Source organism: Labeo rohita, chromosome 12 (genome assembly GCF_022985175.1).
Source record: "Labeo rohita strain BAU-BD-2019 chromosome 12, IGBB_LRoh.1.0, whole genome shotgun sequence".
NCBI classification, from domain to species: Eukaryota; Metazoa; Chordata; class Actinopteri; order Cypriniformes; family Cyprinidae; genus Labeo; species Labeo rohita.
The window spans coordinates 6,309,437-6,326,918 of NC_066880.1; the positions used below are offsets into that span (position 1 = coordinate 6,309,437).

The following is a 17,482-nucleotide window of genomic DNA, read 5'->3' on the forward strand; positions in this document are numbered from 1 at the left end:
AATAATACGGTTTTAAAATCACAGGAATAAATCATATTTTAAAGTATTTAAATAAAAAACGATTACATTAAATTGTAATAGCATTTCACAATACTACTGTTTTACTGTATGTTTGATCATAGAAATGCAGCCTTTATGAGCATAAGAAATGTCTTTTAAGACATTTTTAAGAAATCTAACCTACTCTGAAATGTTGAACAGTAGATTAAATAAAATGTTTTGTTTTTTTTTTCCATTAATTAAAAAATATGAATCCACCACAAACCCAAAGTTACGCATAATAAACCAGGCACAAGCCGACAAGTTTCCAGTGACATGTAAACTGTCTGTCTATACTGAAAGCGAAAATGCTGAGTGATATGACAACATCACTGCCAATCAGGATAGTTCTGATGATTAAAGGTCCACTGAAGTGCTTTGAAACAATGTGTTGATGTAATTTTAACTGAAACACGAACACAGGGCGGGACATATCCAGCAGCCCTGCCCCCTTTTTAAAATAGCCAATAGCGTTTTGATTACATCACAGCTTGGGATAGAGCCGTTGAGCTCAGTAAAACCTTATTTGACAGTGTATGACAACCACAATCTCATCTATATTGCTATAAAATATACCATTCTGTAGAATTCAAATGGGTCCGATACACGCATATAGGACTCGTGCATGTGATCCGCTCTGTGAACCTCTCTGGACCGGAGCAGACTGTGCACGCTGTGGCAGTTCGTGTGAAATGGCGCACAACCAAACTTCTTTCGCCCCAATGGAAAGCATATTTACACTGTCTGAAACAGGCTGGGATCGTTTACAACCGCATTTGGGATTGTTTGAAAAAAGAAAGACATGAACATCTTGGATGACAAGGGGGTGAGTACATTATCTGCAAACCTTTGTTCTGGAAGTGGATTTCTCCTTTAACTGTCTATTTATAATGTAGGGGGGTGGGACGCTTTGGAATCTAGAACATTTGATTGTAAGTTTAATGGGAAGCTGAAGTGCAGGTTGATGCCATCAAAATCGTTGATCCATATTGGCAGAAGTTAGAGACTGTCAGTTTTGAATGCTTATATCTTTGAAACACACTAGCTTAAAGATAAACCTTAAGGTTAACATATTCATACTATATTCATTTAATGGTGACTTGCAATTCTAAGGAGCAGATTTTAGACCAATGAGATTCCACTGTGGGCGGGGCTACCCAACTCTGCAGAAAAAATAGAAATCACCTGTCATGGTTAGTTGGGAAAAAACATCTCAGGCCCAGTTCACACTGACAGCACTAGAAGTTGCCAAGTTTCCAACCTGCTCAACAGTCACCATCACTCATGTGGCTGAAAATCTCAGTCTCATGAAAAACAAATCTCTGCAAAACGCTGTCAGTCTGAATGGCCTTTCAGATTTGTCACAATAAGTTTGAGATGGTTCTTCAAGATGTTATTTCACACCATATTGACAAAACCTCTCAAAACTAGCTTATATGTCATTGCCAGTGCAATATGAACTTTTGTACTTGGAAAAAATATGCAAACTGGAAATCAGCCATATTTTGTTGAGATGTGCTTTCTGTGGAAATTCTAAGCCAAACTTCAGCTATGTGATGGTCACAGCAGGTGGAGAACAGCTGTGTGGAGCGCACTGACGCCCATCTGCTGGGAGCTGTGAGAATCTACACTTGCTGAAGAGTGACACCATCAACCCCCTGATCAGAAGTCTACAATTTTATAGTTACATGCTCTGTGAGTTACAGAATTACATGTTTTACATAATAAAATGGAGTAATAAGCCTGAGGGAAAGCTACCGTTTATGTATTAAACCTGCCATTAAATGTCAATGAAAAAAATTCAATCATATGCTAATCCAATCTCCAGGATCTCAGTGAACGAAAGGCTGCAAATAGTTTCTGTGAACAATATACCCGCATATCTGAGAAGACTCATAAGCAGGGCCATGAGAGGCCTGGATGACTGGGGTTCTACAGGAATGCAAAAGCAAGCCTTAAGGAAAGTCCTCAATGGACCAGTCAACCTCACTCGATTCTGTCCTCGTCTTTCCTACATTGCTTTTGAAAGGGAGTAAGGGGTTTGGGGGCAACCTCGGGGGGCTTTTCCAATACAGTGCACTCGAGTGAACCTCCCCAACCTCACAGCTGGGACATCATTAACTCAGAGCGGAGCAGGTCGTAGCTTTGGGTCAATAAAGAAACAAAGACAGACAGAAAGAAGGAAAGAAATATGATTAGGGCTCTGCAGTTCTGCGTTCCATGTTACACACACTAGTGTTAAAAAATAAATAAAGTATTTTTTAAAAAAATAAAGTTTTCAAAAAAACAAACAAACAAACTGAAGCACAGTACAAAATTTGTAACTGTAACAGTAATAAGAAAGGTTTCTTGAGCACCAAAACAGCATATTGCAGTGATTTCTGAAGGTCATGTGACACTGAAGACAGCAGTAATGGCTGCTGAAAATTCAGCTTTGCCATCACAGTAATAACTTCCATTTAAAAAATACATTAAAATAGAAATGTTGTTTTAAATTGTAATAACATTTCACAATATTACTGTTTTACTATATATGATCAAATAAATGCAGCCTTAAAGGAGAAGTTCACTTCCAGAACAAAAATTTACAGACAATTTACTCACCCCTTTGTCATCCAAGATGTTCATATCTTTCATCCTTCAGTCGATAAGAAATTGTGTTTCTTGAGGAAAACATTTCAGGAATTATCTCCATATAGTGGACTTCAATGGTGCCCCTAAATTTAAACTTTCAAAATGCAGTTTAAATGCAGCTTCAAATGGCTCTAAATGATTCTAGCCAAGGAAGAAGGGTCTTATCTAGCAAAACGATCTGTCATTTTCTAAACAATTTGACAATTTATATACTTTTTAACCTAAAATGCCCGTTTTGTCTTGTCTCTGCGTCGTGCATGTGTAGTCTGTGTAATCTGGATCAATACAGTTAGGGTACGTTGAAAAACTCCCATCTTGTTTGTCTTCTTCAACTTCAAAATCATCCTTCTTTGCTGTTTTACCTTTTTTTGTAAAGGGCTTTTGATCTTCTTTGCATGATCACTTTGTAAACACTGGGTTGGTAGTTCTGTTGGGAGTTTTTCGACATACCCTAACTGTATTGACCCGCAGACATAGACAAGACAAGAGTTTGAGAGTATATAAATTGTCAAATTGTTTCGAATATGATCGATCGTTTTGCTAGATAAGACCCTTTTTCCTTGGCTGGGATCGTTTAGAGCCATTTGAAGCGGCATTTAAACTGCATTTTGGAATTTCAAACTTGGGGGCACCATTGAAGTCCACTATATGGAGATGATTCCTGAAATGTTTTCCTCAAAAAACATAATTTCTTATCGAATGAAGAAAGGAAGATATGAACATCTTAGATGACAAGGGGGTGAGAATATTATCTCTAAATTTTTGTTCTGGAAGTTAAATTCTCCTTTAAAGCAATTGTGAAGTCAAGGCTCCTTTAAAAATGTCATGAGGATCTGAGAGGTGCTAACATGAACTATAACTAATGGATTATAAAACTGATGAAACAGCCTGTCTCTGAGCTGTTTGGGAAATGAAAATACCATGCAATACACGTACACTTCAATGAACTAGTATTAAAAAGCTCATTAAAGGAAAACAAAATAATACTCAACTTTATAATTAAATATTTCACAACCATGCTCTCATCGTGTATCTCAATAAGAAACTGATGCAACGGTATATTGATTATGAGTGGGCTTGGAAAACACGAAAACACTATTCACCGAGACCCCCAATACTTTACTAACATTTCTCACTCAAATACCACAAGCTGACACTGGTCTTTTCTCTTTCAACTTAACCACACTACCATTATTAGACTAGCTGGTAAGGATTTAAAATATGGACGTTGCGAAAGACCAATGAGCTTTTGACTTACCACCACGTCAAACAAAAACTAAATATTTATGTCTTTAACTACCCAAAGACAAACTGTGGATCTCTGATATATCTGTTCAGCCTGATTTAGTAGGTCGATGTGGTTTACCACACAGCTTTTACATCCTTTTGGGATTTTTTGTTTTTTCCTGAGAAAATCTTTGTGGTTTTAAAAAACATAGCCCACCCAGAATCAGCTGCAGAAAATGCTTAAAAGGGTGCTGACACAACCTGTAAGAAAAATAATGGAAGAGACAGCTGATAAATCAAGACCAGGGTTTTTTCTCTCATCTTACATCTAAAATTGAAGTGCCATGGTTCAGGTCTGAAGTGATAAAACAGAGCCTAAGGGAGACAATAAATAAGAACTTTCAGCAAACAAAAAGGCTTGGCACCAAAGTCATGGCAAGAAATATTGGCTGAACATCAGAACTGTTGGAAAAAGGGCAAATGTGAGACCCTGAATAATATTAAAAAATGAAAAATATGGCATCTTCATACCTCACAATGCTCCATAATCTGTTTGTTTATAAACTAAGGGACAATTTGATATTAAAATCATAAATTCAAGCATATATGCTCATATTAAACTGAGGAAACGGAGGAAAAGTATTAGTCCACAAGAGAAAATATTAGTTGAATTAATAAAAATGACCCCATTCAAAACTTTACATACGCTTGATTCCTAATACCGTGTTGTTATCTGAATGATCCAGTGTTTTTTTTTTTTTTTGTTTTGTTTAGTGAAAGTCATTCATGATTCCCTTTGTTTGTCCTGAACAGTTAAACTGCTTGCTGTTCTTCAAAAAATTCCTTCATGTTCCACAATTCTTTGGTTTTTCAGCATTTTTCTGTACCATTTCCAACGACTGTATGATTTTTGAGATCCATCTTTTCACAATGAGGACAACTGAGGGAGTCATATGCAACTATTACAGAAGTTTCTAACACTCACTGCATTAAAAACCGGGGAAGTGAAAACTGTTTGAATTTGAAGATAGGGTAAATTTAACTTATTTTGTCTTCTGGCAAACATGTAATTATCTTCTATTGCTTCTAAACGGCAATACTAAATTAAAAAAAAAGTGATATTTAGGCAAAATAAGAAAAATGTAAGCATCTACATTATTTTCAAAAGTTTTCACCCCCCAGCTATTGCTATTGCTGTAGATCATTCAGGGAAAAACACAGTATCAAGAATCAAGTGTATGTAAACTTTTGAACGGGGTCATCATTATAAATTCAACTATTATTTTCTCTTGTGGACTATATGTAAACATCTTTTTTGTGAAATAAGTTATTCAGGTCAGTACTAAATTTAAAAAAAAAAATCTCTTATTTTGGTCAAATAATAACATTTTGCAGATTCTGCAAGGTGTACAGTATGTAAATGTTTGACTTCAAATTTATATTTACTGTGTAGGTATTAAATATGCTGTATATAATGAGAAAAACATGAATTGAAACTGAAATATTGACCATGCTTCTAAAAGGGGGAAATTCCACACATAATTACTAAAAGAAAAAAGGCATGTGATTTATTATTATTATTATTCCCATATGACTTATGACTCAGTCAATTTTGGCCTTTGAGCAAACATTTTCTCATTTTAAAACCAAATTGTGCAATCATTTTCATGTTAAAACAAAATCCCCTATACGCAGTGACAAATATTTAATTCGTAGGTTGTTTCCCCCAAAGGTGTAAACAATGTAGCTCTGTATTGCTTATAAAACATAGTTCCATTTATCTGAGAGTCCCAACTAGCCTGTCATAACATGTTTGTTTGGTTTTACAAATGTGCCTGGTTGTTTTGAGCGATCAGACAGACATGCAATAAGCAGAGTTGCAAAAAACACTTAAAAACTAATCAGACGCTATGAAAGAGCAGAGTCTCCAAGTGGCAGTTTTTTTTTTCTGTTTTAATCAAGCCAGACAATGGACCTGATGATTTTATGCACCTCTTGTCTTAATGGTCACGATAAAACAGCTTACAAACATTAAATTGCTCCTTCCAATTAGTGTTCAGTTATGGGAGATGTAAAGACGTCTTCGGGGCTGTAAAAAGAAACAAGGAGATGGGGAAGGATGGAAAATTGGAAAGGGAGTAAACACAGATGCTTAAGACAAAGAAACAGAACTACAGTCAAACAAAACAAAAAGAGAAATGCGAAAACAAACATATAGGGCACAGACCATAAACAAAAAGAAAGTTTGGGGAAAAGGGAGAAGGAAACAAAGAAGTTAAAACACAAGAAAAGGAGTAGAGCTGCAGCTAACAATCATTTTATTGTCAACTAATCTATCTTTTTTTTTCGATTAGTCAACTAATCTGTCAATTATTTTTCAATTAATCTATTTATTATTTTTTTGTCAGTTGATAAATTCTCTAGCTAAACTATCAATACATAAAAACAGTAACTTCTGCTATTAATCTTTTAATACTTTATTCAAATGTTTTCATTAATACTTTACAAAAAATAATAACAAAGAAAGAAAGAAAGAAAGAAAGAAAGAAAAAGAATTACAGGGCAGTGATACAATACAATCAATAAAAATGCACATTATGGCTGCATTCACAGTTACTGTTAGGGTTTCTATGTACACAAAAAGCCCATTTCTCTCAAATATTGTTCACAATTCTGTCTAAATCTGTGTTAGTGAGCACTTCTCCTTAAGTGATAAGAGATAATCCATCCACCTCACAAGTGTGCTGATTAGACTAACTGACTGCAGTTTGTCGTCGTAACCGACTTGGGTAGGCAATTGCTCACATTCGATGGCGTCTGGCACTTTGGAGAGGTGTTCTCTTCACGGATGAATCCCGGTTTTCACTGTACAGGGCAGATGGCAGACAGCGTGTATGGTGTCGTGTGGGTAAGCGGTTTGCTGATGGTATGGCCAGGCGTATGTTATGGACAAATGAACACAGGTGCATTTTACTGATGCCATTTTGAATGCAGAGATACTATGATGAGATCCATTGTTGTGCCATTCATCCACGACCATCACCTCATGTTGCAGCATGATAATGCACAGCCCCATGTTGCAAGGATCTGTACACAATTCCTGGAAGCTGAAAAAAATCCCAGTTCTTGCATGGCCAACATTCTCACCGGACATGTGACCCATTAAGCATGTTTGGGATGCTCTGGATTGGCGTATGCGACAGCGTGTTCCAGTTCCTGCCAATATCCAGCAACTTCACACAGCCATTGAAGAGAAGTGGACCAACATTCCACAGGCCACAATCAACAACCTGATCAACTTTATGCTGTAGATGTGTTGCACTGCGTGAGGCAAATGGTGGTCACACCAGATACTGATAGGTTTTCTGAAATCAAAGACTCCAGTTTCCAACATTTGCATGCAGTAATACAGGTGTGGATCGATCGAATGTTTATCATTAACTCCATATAACTGCATATAACTGCCATGTTCATCATATAACCACATCTTGAAGTCAGGTTTTAAAATTTCATCCCAAGTTGGAAGTCTGATGCGATTGCACCGTTCCAAGTAGGAAGTCGGAAATTCCAAGTTGAATTAAATGCAGGTTGTGATATCACTGGATATTTCATAGAGCTTCTTCTGTACCATTCCAAATTGCACATTAACGAAAGAAAAAAAACAGGAAGTGGAGCTACATCACCTGAGGGTCAGATGAGTCAGATGTCAGATGACTGAGAATTTCAGTATGGTTCAGTGAGGTCACTAAAGCACAGATTTCCTCCATCTGCACCTGAAAATAATAACCCTTCTCTCTCATTATTTTAGTGGTGTTTGCTAAAGCAACCGTTACTATTAGTGCTGCTCAAGCTTAGTGATTTGAAATTGACCCTTCAGTATTAAACACAAGCAATTAACTCATCTTGCATAATATCTCAAAACAAACAGCTCGATGAGATGTCGTCTTCAGGTCTAATGGGTCTAATGGCAATCACATATAAACTCTCGACAAACCAGAACACCCTAGCAAACATTCATAATCACAGCAATCTTAAAAACAAAAACAGCAAGTAAATATCTACAGCTGTCTTTATAAACAGCTCTTTATGGTGTGAACCAAGCAGATGCATCCTTTATCTAGGATGGGGAGAAAAAACAGCTGTTAGCAATTCATCCCCACAGGAAATAACTGAATCATATGGACAGATGACCTTTGACCCATCTAACACACAAACACATATCCACTCAGGCATAACTTGACGATTGGTCCTTTCTGGATATGATGTCTACTTAGTCGCTGTCCTCACTGCAGGCACACAAGGGATCTACACCCACAAAATTTCACAAAGAAAACTGTGTTTTATTATATGGAAACATATTTTAATTTATTCTACAGATTTTCTTCCAAAATCAGCGCAGAAGATGCACAAAAAGCATCTGCAGATTCCATCTGGGCCTGGAATCTAGATCTAAGCATGGAGCAGAAATATTTTCACTTGGGTCAGTGTCAAATAAGAAATAAAATAAAGTAAAATAAATTTAAAAACAATTATCCTATATTTATTTTTTGTATATTTTTGAAATTTAATTGTATAAAATAAATACATTAAATATAAAAATAAATAAATAAACTAACTGATTTCACACTCTGGGATTAGCAAATTTCTGAATCTTCATACTTAATTAAATTTATATAAAGAATAACAATAACAATAAACAAACAAATAAAATTAATTATTTAATAACTTAGTGATTTTATACTCTAGAATGGTTTAATTGTTTTTGTGGTTTTTGTGGTTTTAGATGTGATTTTTTATTTTATGTAAACTGATCAATTTTTTTATTATTATTATTATTTTATGGCTTTTTATGTATTTTGACAGATAGGGCAGTTGAGAGATGACAGGAAAGCATTGGGAGAAGAGAGGGGAGTGGGATCGGCAAAGGACCTAGAGATGGGAATCGAACTTGGGTCGTCGTGAATGCAGTTCCGCCATGTGTCGATGCAATAACCACAAGGCTATTGGCGCTAACGTAAACTGATCAAATTTAATTATCTCTGTGATTTAGTAAATTCATTGTGGGGAACACGTTGCAATCTGAATCAGGGTTGCCAAGTTTCACAACAAAACCCGCCCAATTGCTACTCAAAACTAGCATTTCGAGGGGGGCTCCCCATTAAAATTCTCATTCCGGGGAATAAAATACACATTTTTTGTCAGGGTTCCCCTGGTAAATTTCTATTTCAGCAGCTAAATATGACGTTATTGGGGTCGCTTCAACACGCGATATACAAAACAACAGACTTGGCAACACTAATCTGAATTCAAAAGAAGCAATTGAACAAATTCAGAATAAGAAATGAATCCAAACTGATTTTTCTCTCCTAATCATTTGAAACATTTAGTGTTGGCTAAACTGCTGTAATGATTAAACACAGTGAGTCTCTATAGAGAGCACATCATCCACCTGGTGTTCATAATAAAAGTTAGCAATTAGACATAAAGCACAACAACAGTCTCAGCTTTGCACAGAGCTCATATGCACAATCTCCCAGGCCAAACCTAAAACCCCACAGAGGAAAGAGATCCCACCAGTTTCCTGTTCTGCTGAAAAGCTATATTAGGATTCAAGTCGCAGCGTCAGCGGGAACAGAGCATTTAGATTCACAAACTGGGGGAAAATGGGTTATGAAGGAGGATCCCTCAGGCCATGTGAAAACGCCCCGGTGTTGATGCTGAGACGGCGGAGGACCCAGCGTGAGCGCCTGATCTCACACCACAGCATCTGGTCTCGCTCTGCCTCTATTTACACCATCTGCCTTAATAGAAACAGACAGCTACAGAAATGAGCACTCTGCCCCTCCATCCTCCCTCTCATTCCCCCTCATTCCATCTCTAATCAACATGATGTTGATGCAGGTCAACAGAAAAACCTATCACGCTCACAAAGACAGGTGCAGCACAGATTCAAGCAACTTACAGTCTGGGAAATAGGCGTTTTAGCAACTCAATCTGGTTCCAAATGAAATGCAGTTCTGCTGTGAAATGTGGTTTTGGACAGTGATTTTCAGCCTTCAGTCACTACAAAGAAACAATTTACTTAATATGTGCCAGCTATTTGACCTTTCAAAACCCCAGCATAAATATTGCTCATGTTGAACCAGAAAGCAGACATGCAGTTTCAAAAAGAGGCTGTTAAACAGGACAACAACATTACTTCCTCTTGGATTCGAAAAACTGTGGGTAGACCAATTAGACACTCCATTAATTTGAAAATGTATTGCATTTCATAAATTTTATTGCATGGGAGGTCTCTAATCAAGGATGTTATTAAGTTGTAATCTTCTTTATAATCTTTTTCATAAAGGTATGAACCTTAGTGTTAAATTTCTAAGCCATTTAAAGGGAACTGAAGTCTCTCACAGCTCACACAGGAAACAGAATAAAGCCATCTGAACTGTTCACACCATGATTCCCTGTATGACAATTAAAGAAAGAACTGTGAAGCAAGGTTATTAAAGTTAACTAAAACTATTTAAAAAATTGCTACATGAAATAAAATAAACATTAACTGAAATAATTTAAATACTTAAGCTCATTTAGTCCAAGTTAACTAAAACTATTTTTTAAATATTGCTTTAAAATAAAATAAACACCAACTGAAATAAAATATTAAAATTCCTAAGCTCATTCAGTCTAACTACTTAACTAAAACTATTTTAAAAATGCTAATTGAAACAAAATAAAAATTAACCGAAATAAAATGTTAAAATACTTAAGCTCATTCAGTCTAATTAAATAACTAAAACTATTTACAAAATTTCTACCTGAAATAAAATAAACAATAACATGAACTAAAATATTGAAATACTTAAGCTTATTCAGTCTAACTAGTTAACTAACACTATTTTTAAAAAAAAATTGCTGAAAGAAAATAAAAATTAACTGAAAAAAGTTAAAATACATAAGCTCATTCAATCGAACTAGTTAAATAAAAGTATTTACAAAACTGCTACCTGAAATAAATTAAACATTAACTAAAATAAAATATTTAAACACTTAAGCTCATTCAGACTAACTTCATGTACTAAGATTGAAACTGAAACTGAAATAAATCAAACTAAAACAAATAAAAATTACAAAAACACAATAAAATTACTCAAATTTTGAAAATGGTAAATATACACATAAAAACTAATCCAAAGTATTAATAAAAACAACTTAATGATACTAAAATAACACTGTTCTCATGTTCAGCACTTTATGGTTGGGTTTTCAGAGACCACAATGATGAATATGCAAAAATAATCAAAGTAATTCCAATATTAATCACTTATCTTCCCTTTAATTATTTTATATGTCGATCTGACCCAAACAAAACTCAGATGACAGCTTATTAAAGGTTTGTTGAATCACAAAGTAGACTGTTGTCCATTTTATAGTGGCATATGTGTTTGGTCTTCATTTAACTCAAATAAAACACAATGTGAAACAAAATAAAATAAATCCAAGTACACTGACTAGAGTGTCTTTACATACAAGCAAATGCACATTGTAATTCATGTTTTAAGAGGTCACTAAGACGCTAAACTTAATGAAAACACTATTGTTGAGGACTTCTTAAACATGACTTACTGTATTTTTCTTTAACTATGACCTGGAGTTCCAAACTGAAAATAAGAGTACGGTATATAAAGCCCACTATGACTGTGCTTGAACCATGAACCTCTGTATGACAGCAAAAAGCAGAAGCTCTGACCTGCTGGTAGTTCTCATCCTGCGGTTTAAATGTGTGATCCAACGGCTGAAACCTTAGATTCACATGAGGAAACTGATGAAGCCAGTAAGTCCACCAAGGAGCGATATAATCAACCCGTGCAGACGACATCCTTCAGCAGTCGACGAGACAAATAAATCACTTTCCCAGATAGAGACGGTCGGACAATTTGGGTGTTTCTTTCCCGGTTACTCTCCACTGTCTTGTCTTCTCAAACAAAAGCCATGGATTTAGACAATTAGAGAGACCGAGTACTGAAACAAAAGTGCAGAAAGGGACATAAGAAGACCTCTGAATACTTCCCCCAAATCGCAGCCCATGTGAATTCACGGGGAATTTTAAATTATTGCATTAAATCCTGGTCTCGTGCCGCAGCCATTCCTGCTCATGTAGGGCGCTCTGTCTGAGGAACACGGGAGCGAGCAATGAGCGCACGAATGGGACTCGGGGTCGCGCTTGAAAAGGAGGATGAGGATGGATGGAGGAAGTTTCTTTTGGAAGTTTTTTTTTTTTTTTATGGTGGCCGTTGTGTTAATAACGATATACAGCAGAAATTGCATAGAAAATATATTATTGCTTTTGGGGATAATTTGTTTGAATAAAATATTCTTAAAATGAGATAAATGTTGAATTTAGTAATTTATTTGAAAATATCTAACGCAGTGCTGCCATCTATTGGGGAACTCAAGTAAATGCAGACACTGGTACAAAAAATATCATGACGGTTACTGTATCTTCGTGATTCATGAACACGTTAAAACGCTGCAATAAAAAGCTAAAACAAACTTTAACTACGACGTCAACAAAAATACAGTTTTTTATATAGCGGGAAAATACAGACAAATAAAAGCTAGGGTACTGCTCCATTAACTTTGATAGTGAGATTATTTTAGATGTGAATTCTTTAAAAACGCGGCATCCTTATGTTGGTTTTGTCAGGTTTTTAAGCAGATGTTGTTAGAGAACTAGTTCACTTATAGAATAAAAAAATCCTGATAATTTACTCATCCTATGTCATTCAAGATGTTCATGACATTCTTTCTTCAGTCGAAAAGAAACTAAGGTTTCTGAGGAAAACATTGGAACATGGATTTTTCTCCATATAGTGGATTTTATTGGGTGCCAATGGGTTGAAGGGCTAAACTGCAGTTTCAGTGCAGCTTCACAAATCTAGTGAAATGATCAGTCATTTTCTAAGAATAAAAAATGTATATAGTTTTTAAGCACAAAACACATATTGCACTAGTTCTGCAATGCGCGTCTTCAGGCACTGCATAGTTCTTTGTTAACTTTGGTTACAAAAAGGTAGGGTAATTCAGGGAAACTCCATCTCATTTTCTCCTCCAACTTCAAAATCGTCAGACATGGTTGTTTTACTTGTTTTTTGTAAAGGGCGTTTGACAGACTTGGCATGTTCGCTTTGTAAATGCTGGGCGGTACTTCCGCCTACATTATGTGTGCGTGATTACGTAATGCGTGAGGTTGAGTTAGTGCAAGAGGAACATTTGTTTTTCTTTTTTCTCTTTTCTTCCTTTTCCCTGGCAGCTACTGTAATTTGACAAGAATATATAATACCTTATAGCACTGGAATAATAAATCATAAAAAAGACGAGCATTTGTGATTAAAAAGTATATAAATTTGTATTATTATTATTTTAGAAAATGACCATTCATTTTGCTGAGCCCTTTAAAGCTGCACTGAAACTGCAATTTGAACCGTCAACGTGCTGGCCACCATTGAAGACCACTATATGGGGGAAAATCATGGAACATTTTCCTCAAAAACCTTAATTTCCTTCCAACTGAAGAAAGATGTGAACATCTTGGATGACATGGGGGTGACTAAATTATCAGGAATTTTTTTTATTTTGGAAATGAACTCATTCTTTAAAATGTCAACTCTGTTGCCATGGTTTTGCACAGAAAACTGTATTTGGTAAACGTCAGCAATAAATTTTGTATAAAAACACCTTGTCGTTTCACAACCTTGAATGGAGTTCTCTCATTTAGTCTGAGATTACAAAGCAATTTCTAAAAATTGCTCTTGAACATGTTTAAATTCACAAAATTAAAATGCCATGCATCCAATGACCCACCAACATAAAATAATCCTGATAAAATGCTACATTTCATAGAAAAGTAGACATACTAAAGACTCCATTGCAGGCATACACTCTTAAAAATAAAGGTGCTTAAAAGATTCTTCACAGAAGAACCATTTTTGGTTCCACAAAGAACCATCTCTTTCTTACCTTTTTATAATCTGAAGAACCTTTCACCACAAAGAACCTTTTGTGAAACAGAAAGCTTCTTCAGATGTTAAAGGTTCTTCATGGAACCATTTAGACCAAAAAGGTTCTTCTATGGCATCACAAAGCGCCTTTATTTTTAAGAGTGTAAGGTAGGGTGTCAGTTATTACAGCTACATTTTAGTAAATGTGTTTAGACTGACTATACTAAATATCTTACCATTAAAACAAAATTTAATAAAATTTCTTTGAAATAATCTTTCTTTGAAATAATCTTTTGTAACAAAGTAAATATTTACTGATCAATTCAATGTGTTTGTTGAATAATAAATAAAAGTACTCAATTTAAAAAAAAAAAAAAAACTAAGACCTTAGCACACAGATGGATTAGATGCTTCACTATAAAACATTTCCAAGTAGATCATAAAACTGTGAAAAGCATAGAAACAAAACACAATCCTTAATTTTCCCAATTTTATTACAACATTTTGTACAAGAGAGACATCTACTTCAGCTCCTTCACCGCCAAACCTGAAACAAAGAGAGAGATGGGTCATATTTACAGTAATCCTTGAAAAGACAGAGTCCAGGACTGACAGCTATATGTGTTAGTGGACCGGTGGAACTGAAGTCTCGGAGTGATGCGAAACCCAGCACTTGGTCCATCATTGTTCTAGCAAGCGTGTAAATACACAGTGGGCACAGAACAGACCCAAAATGTTTGGACATCTTGCATATTTCTTAAAAACCTGATCAGAGCATTTTCATAGGATCTCACAAACAAGCTAAACATTGATACACAGCCTTTACACAAACAGCTTTACTTTCACGGGGCCAAAAATGTTTAACGTTTCCTTTTGTTTGTAGTTTTACATTTTTACATCCACATTACAAGATCTGCTACATGTTCATTTTTAATCAACTTCAAATTTATACAGTCAAGCATTTAGTTTAAATCCTTAAGGTTGGTCGAATTTCTGCAAAAACATTATGCTGCACAAACGACCAGTTTATGAATTTGGTTCTACCTTTCTATTGATAACACCATTACTTACAGGTTTCTCTTATAATTCCAGTAATCTTATGTGGCGTTTCTAAAGACTCACCTGGTGGCAGTGACTGCTTGAGCTTCTCAGCCTTCTCTTTGTCTGTGATGACCAATGTGTACAGGTATCTGCTGCAGCGGACCTTGAACTTCACATTGTCCTTGTTCTTCTTGATCTTGACAGCTGTTGGAACACAACACATGAAATATCCATCGATACTAGGAAACACTTTTGTAGTAGCCAATGCAGTCGAAGCTGTTAGAATTCTGAATATTTGTGAAAATTACAGTATCGATAACATCAACAGATTTAGCATGTGTCAAAACAAAATCACAATGCAGTCCCCTCGGACAACCAGTGCAAAATATTCTCAAACTTAAAGGATTAGTTCACTTAATTTACGCACTCCTATATCATTCAAGATGTTAATTTCTTTCTTTTTACAGCTGAAAAGAAGTTAAATTTGAGGAAAACATTCCAGGATTTTTCTCCATATGGTTGAAGATCCAAATCACAGTTTCAATGCAGCGCCAAAAGGCTCTACACAATCCCAGCTGAGGAGTAAGGGTTTTATCTAGTGAAACAATTTGTCACTTTCTAAATAAATACTAAATTATATACGTTTTAACCACAAATGCTCAGGCACATCTTCATGCAATGTGTAAAAACGTTGGAAGAGTCACATGCTGTTAGCTCTTCATCTGTATAATTCGGTTCAAAAAGGTAGGGTAGGGTGAAATACTCCATCTCATTTTTTTCCCTCCAACTTCAAAATGGTCCAACATTTTTGTAAAGGGTGTTTGACTTTCTTTGCACGTTCACTTTGTAAACACTTGGTGGTCGAGCTTGTGCAAGATGAGCATCTGTGGTTAAAAAGTACCTAAATTTATTTTATTTTTTTAAAGAAATGTCAGATTGTTTCACTAGACATGATTCTTATTCCTCTGCTGGGATTGTGTAGAGCCCTTTGAAGCTGCATTGAAACTGCAATTTTGGACCTTCAAACCTTTGGTTCCCATTGAAGTCCACCACATGGAGAAAATCCTGGAATATTTTCCTTAAAAACCTGAATTTCTTTTCAACTGAAGACAGACATGAACATCTTGGACGACATGGAGGTATCCGTACATTTTTATTCTGGAAGTGAACCAATCCTTTAAGCCAGTACTTGTCAATCCTGGTCTTGTAACACTCCAATACTACATATTTTGGATCTCTCAAACAGTTAACATGGATCAGACCATTTCTAGAGTCTCTGAACCGGAAATGTGCATCTAAAAGGACAGGCAACCAAAATCCCACAGGACTGAGATACACTGTTTTCAGCAATGTGAATACTTTAAAAACACACCTTGCTTAACAGCATCAAAACAAACCACAAAACGAGCTTACAAACCATGTCACAATAAAAAGCAGCATACAGTACTACAGCAGAAATAAGAAATAAAGCCTTATGCAGAGATCGTAATTATAAATTAAACTTACACTTGGCGTCCTTCCTCCTTGCCGTAAGCAGGAAATCTTTGATTTCTTCAATTTTGCGTGGCTGTAAAAATGAAAAACACATCTGAGACACGCTACATTTACATGTTAGTACTAAGTTCATTCAGTATCTTAAATTATAAATGCTTCTCAAGCGCCTGAGCTTTCAGTCGTTTATGATTATCGACCAAACGTTTACATTTTCAAACTGAGACCGATTCACTGCTGTATTATTCCTAAAAACTCTTTTAACATGTCTAGGTTATCTGTCAGCGTGACAATCCCGTTTTACCACCATTAGCCATCTTATGCTAGCGCATGATTTTACGTTTTAGTAGATTTTAGCATACGATTTTAGAACAAATATCACTACAACAGTTGCACACTATATTTCACCAGTTAATAAACTAAGACGAATGCAAGAAATAAACACATTCTCACCATTTTGTTTGAGGTGCGACTCGACCCTGCAATGCGGAAAAACAGACTTTATTACAACACTATTCTACACAGCACCTGACAAATATTACGTTTGATGACACATTTATACATGTTCTTTTACATCACATATTTATGAAATGTGAATATTAACGGATTGATGTAGATTTACATGGATTCATTTGATAGAGCTAAAGTGCTAACACTTACACGTCCCGCGAGCGAGGGGGGAAAAGGGGCGGGACTTCCGCGTGAATGCGTAATATAAACCAACTACGGCGGCTCAAGAGGGACTCTCGGGTTTAAAAAGTCAAAACTCACAGTGACATCTACTGGTGCAGTATGAATATATCATGTCGTCGTTTATGGAATATTTACGAAATATATGTACTTTGCAAAATGAATATCACGCCATTTAATATTAATAATTTATGCCATTTGAAATGAAAAGTGTTGCTGTTGTTGTACTGTTGTTATTATTTCTACATTTCATTAACTTCATAACATTTGACAAAATAAAGATAGATAGATAGATAGATAGATAGATAGACAGATAGACAGATAGATTACAACTTTTCCTTAGGCCTGTACATATATGTAAATTGTAA

At 35.6% G+C, this 17,482-nt stretch overlaps 2 protein-coding genes across 2 annotated transcripts in view; both read right to left on the bottom strand.

Moving 5' to 3' along the window:
- ttyh2 (tweety family member 2) overlaps positions 1 to 12,097 on the bottom strand; it is a 48,093-nt gene extending 35,996 nt beyond the window's left edge. The window contains exon 1 of the mRNA XM_051124801.1: positions 11,642 to 12,097. Within this exon, the coding sequence (XP_050980758.1) occupies positions 11,642 to 11,770 (129 nt within the window). The 5' untranslated portion in view covers positions 11,771 to 12,097. The remainder of the gene's footprint in view (positions 1 to 11,641) is intronic.
- Positions 12,098 to 14,368: 2,271 nt separating this feature from the next.
- rpl38 (ribosomal protein L38) lies at positions 14,369 to 17,200 on the bottom strand. The gene is made up of 5 exons (XM_051124802.1): positions 17,085 to 17,200; positions 16,878 to 16,903; positions 16,440 to 16,500; positions 15,015 to 15,137; positions 14,369 to 14,439 (listed from the first exon to the last, which is right to left on the bottom strand). Exons 2-5 carry the CDS (start codon positions 16,878 to 16,880, stop codon positions 14,414 to 14,416), a joined length of 213 nt encoding a protein of 70 aa, XP_050980759.1. The 5' UTR covers positions 16,881 to 16,903; positions 17,085 to 17,200; the 3' UTR covers positions 14,369 to 14,413.
- Positions 17,201 to 17,482: the final 282 nt, after the last annotated feature.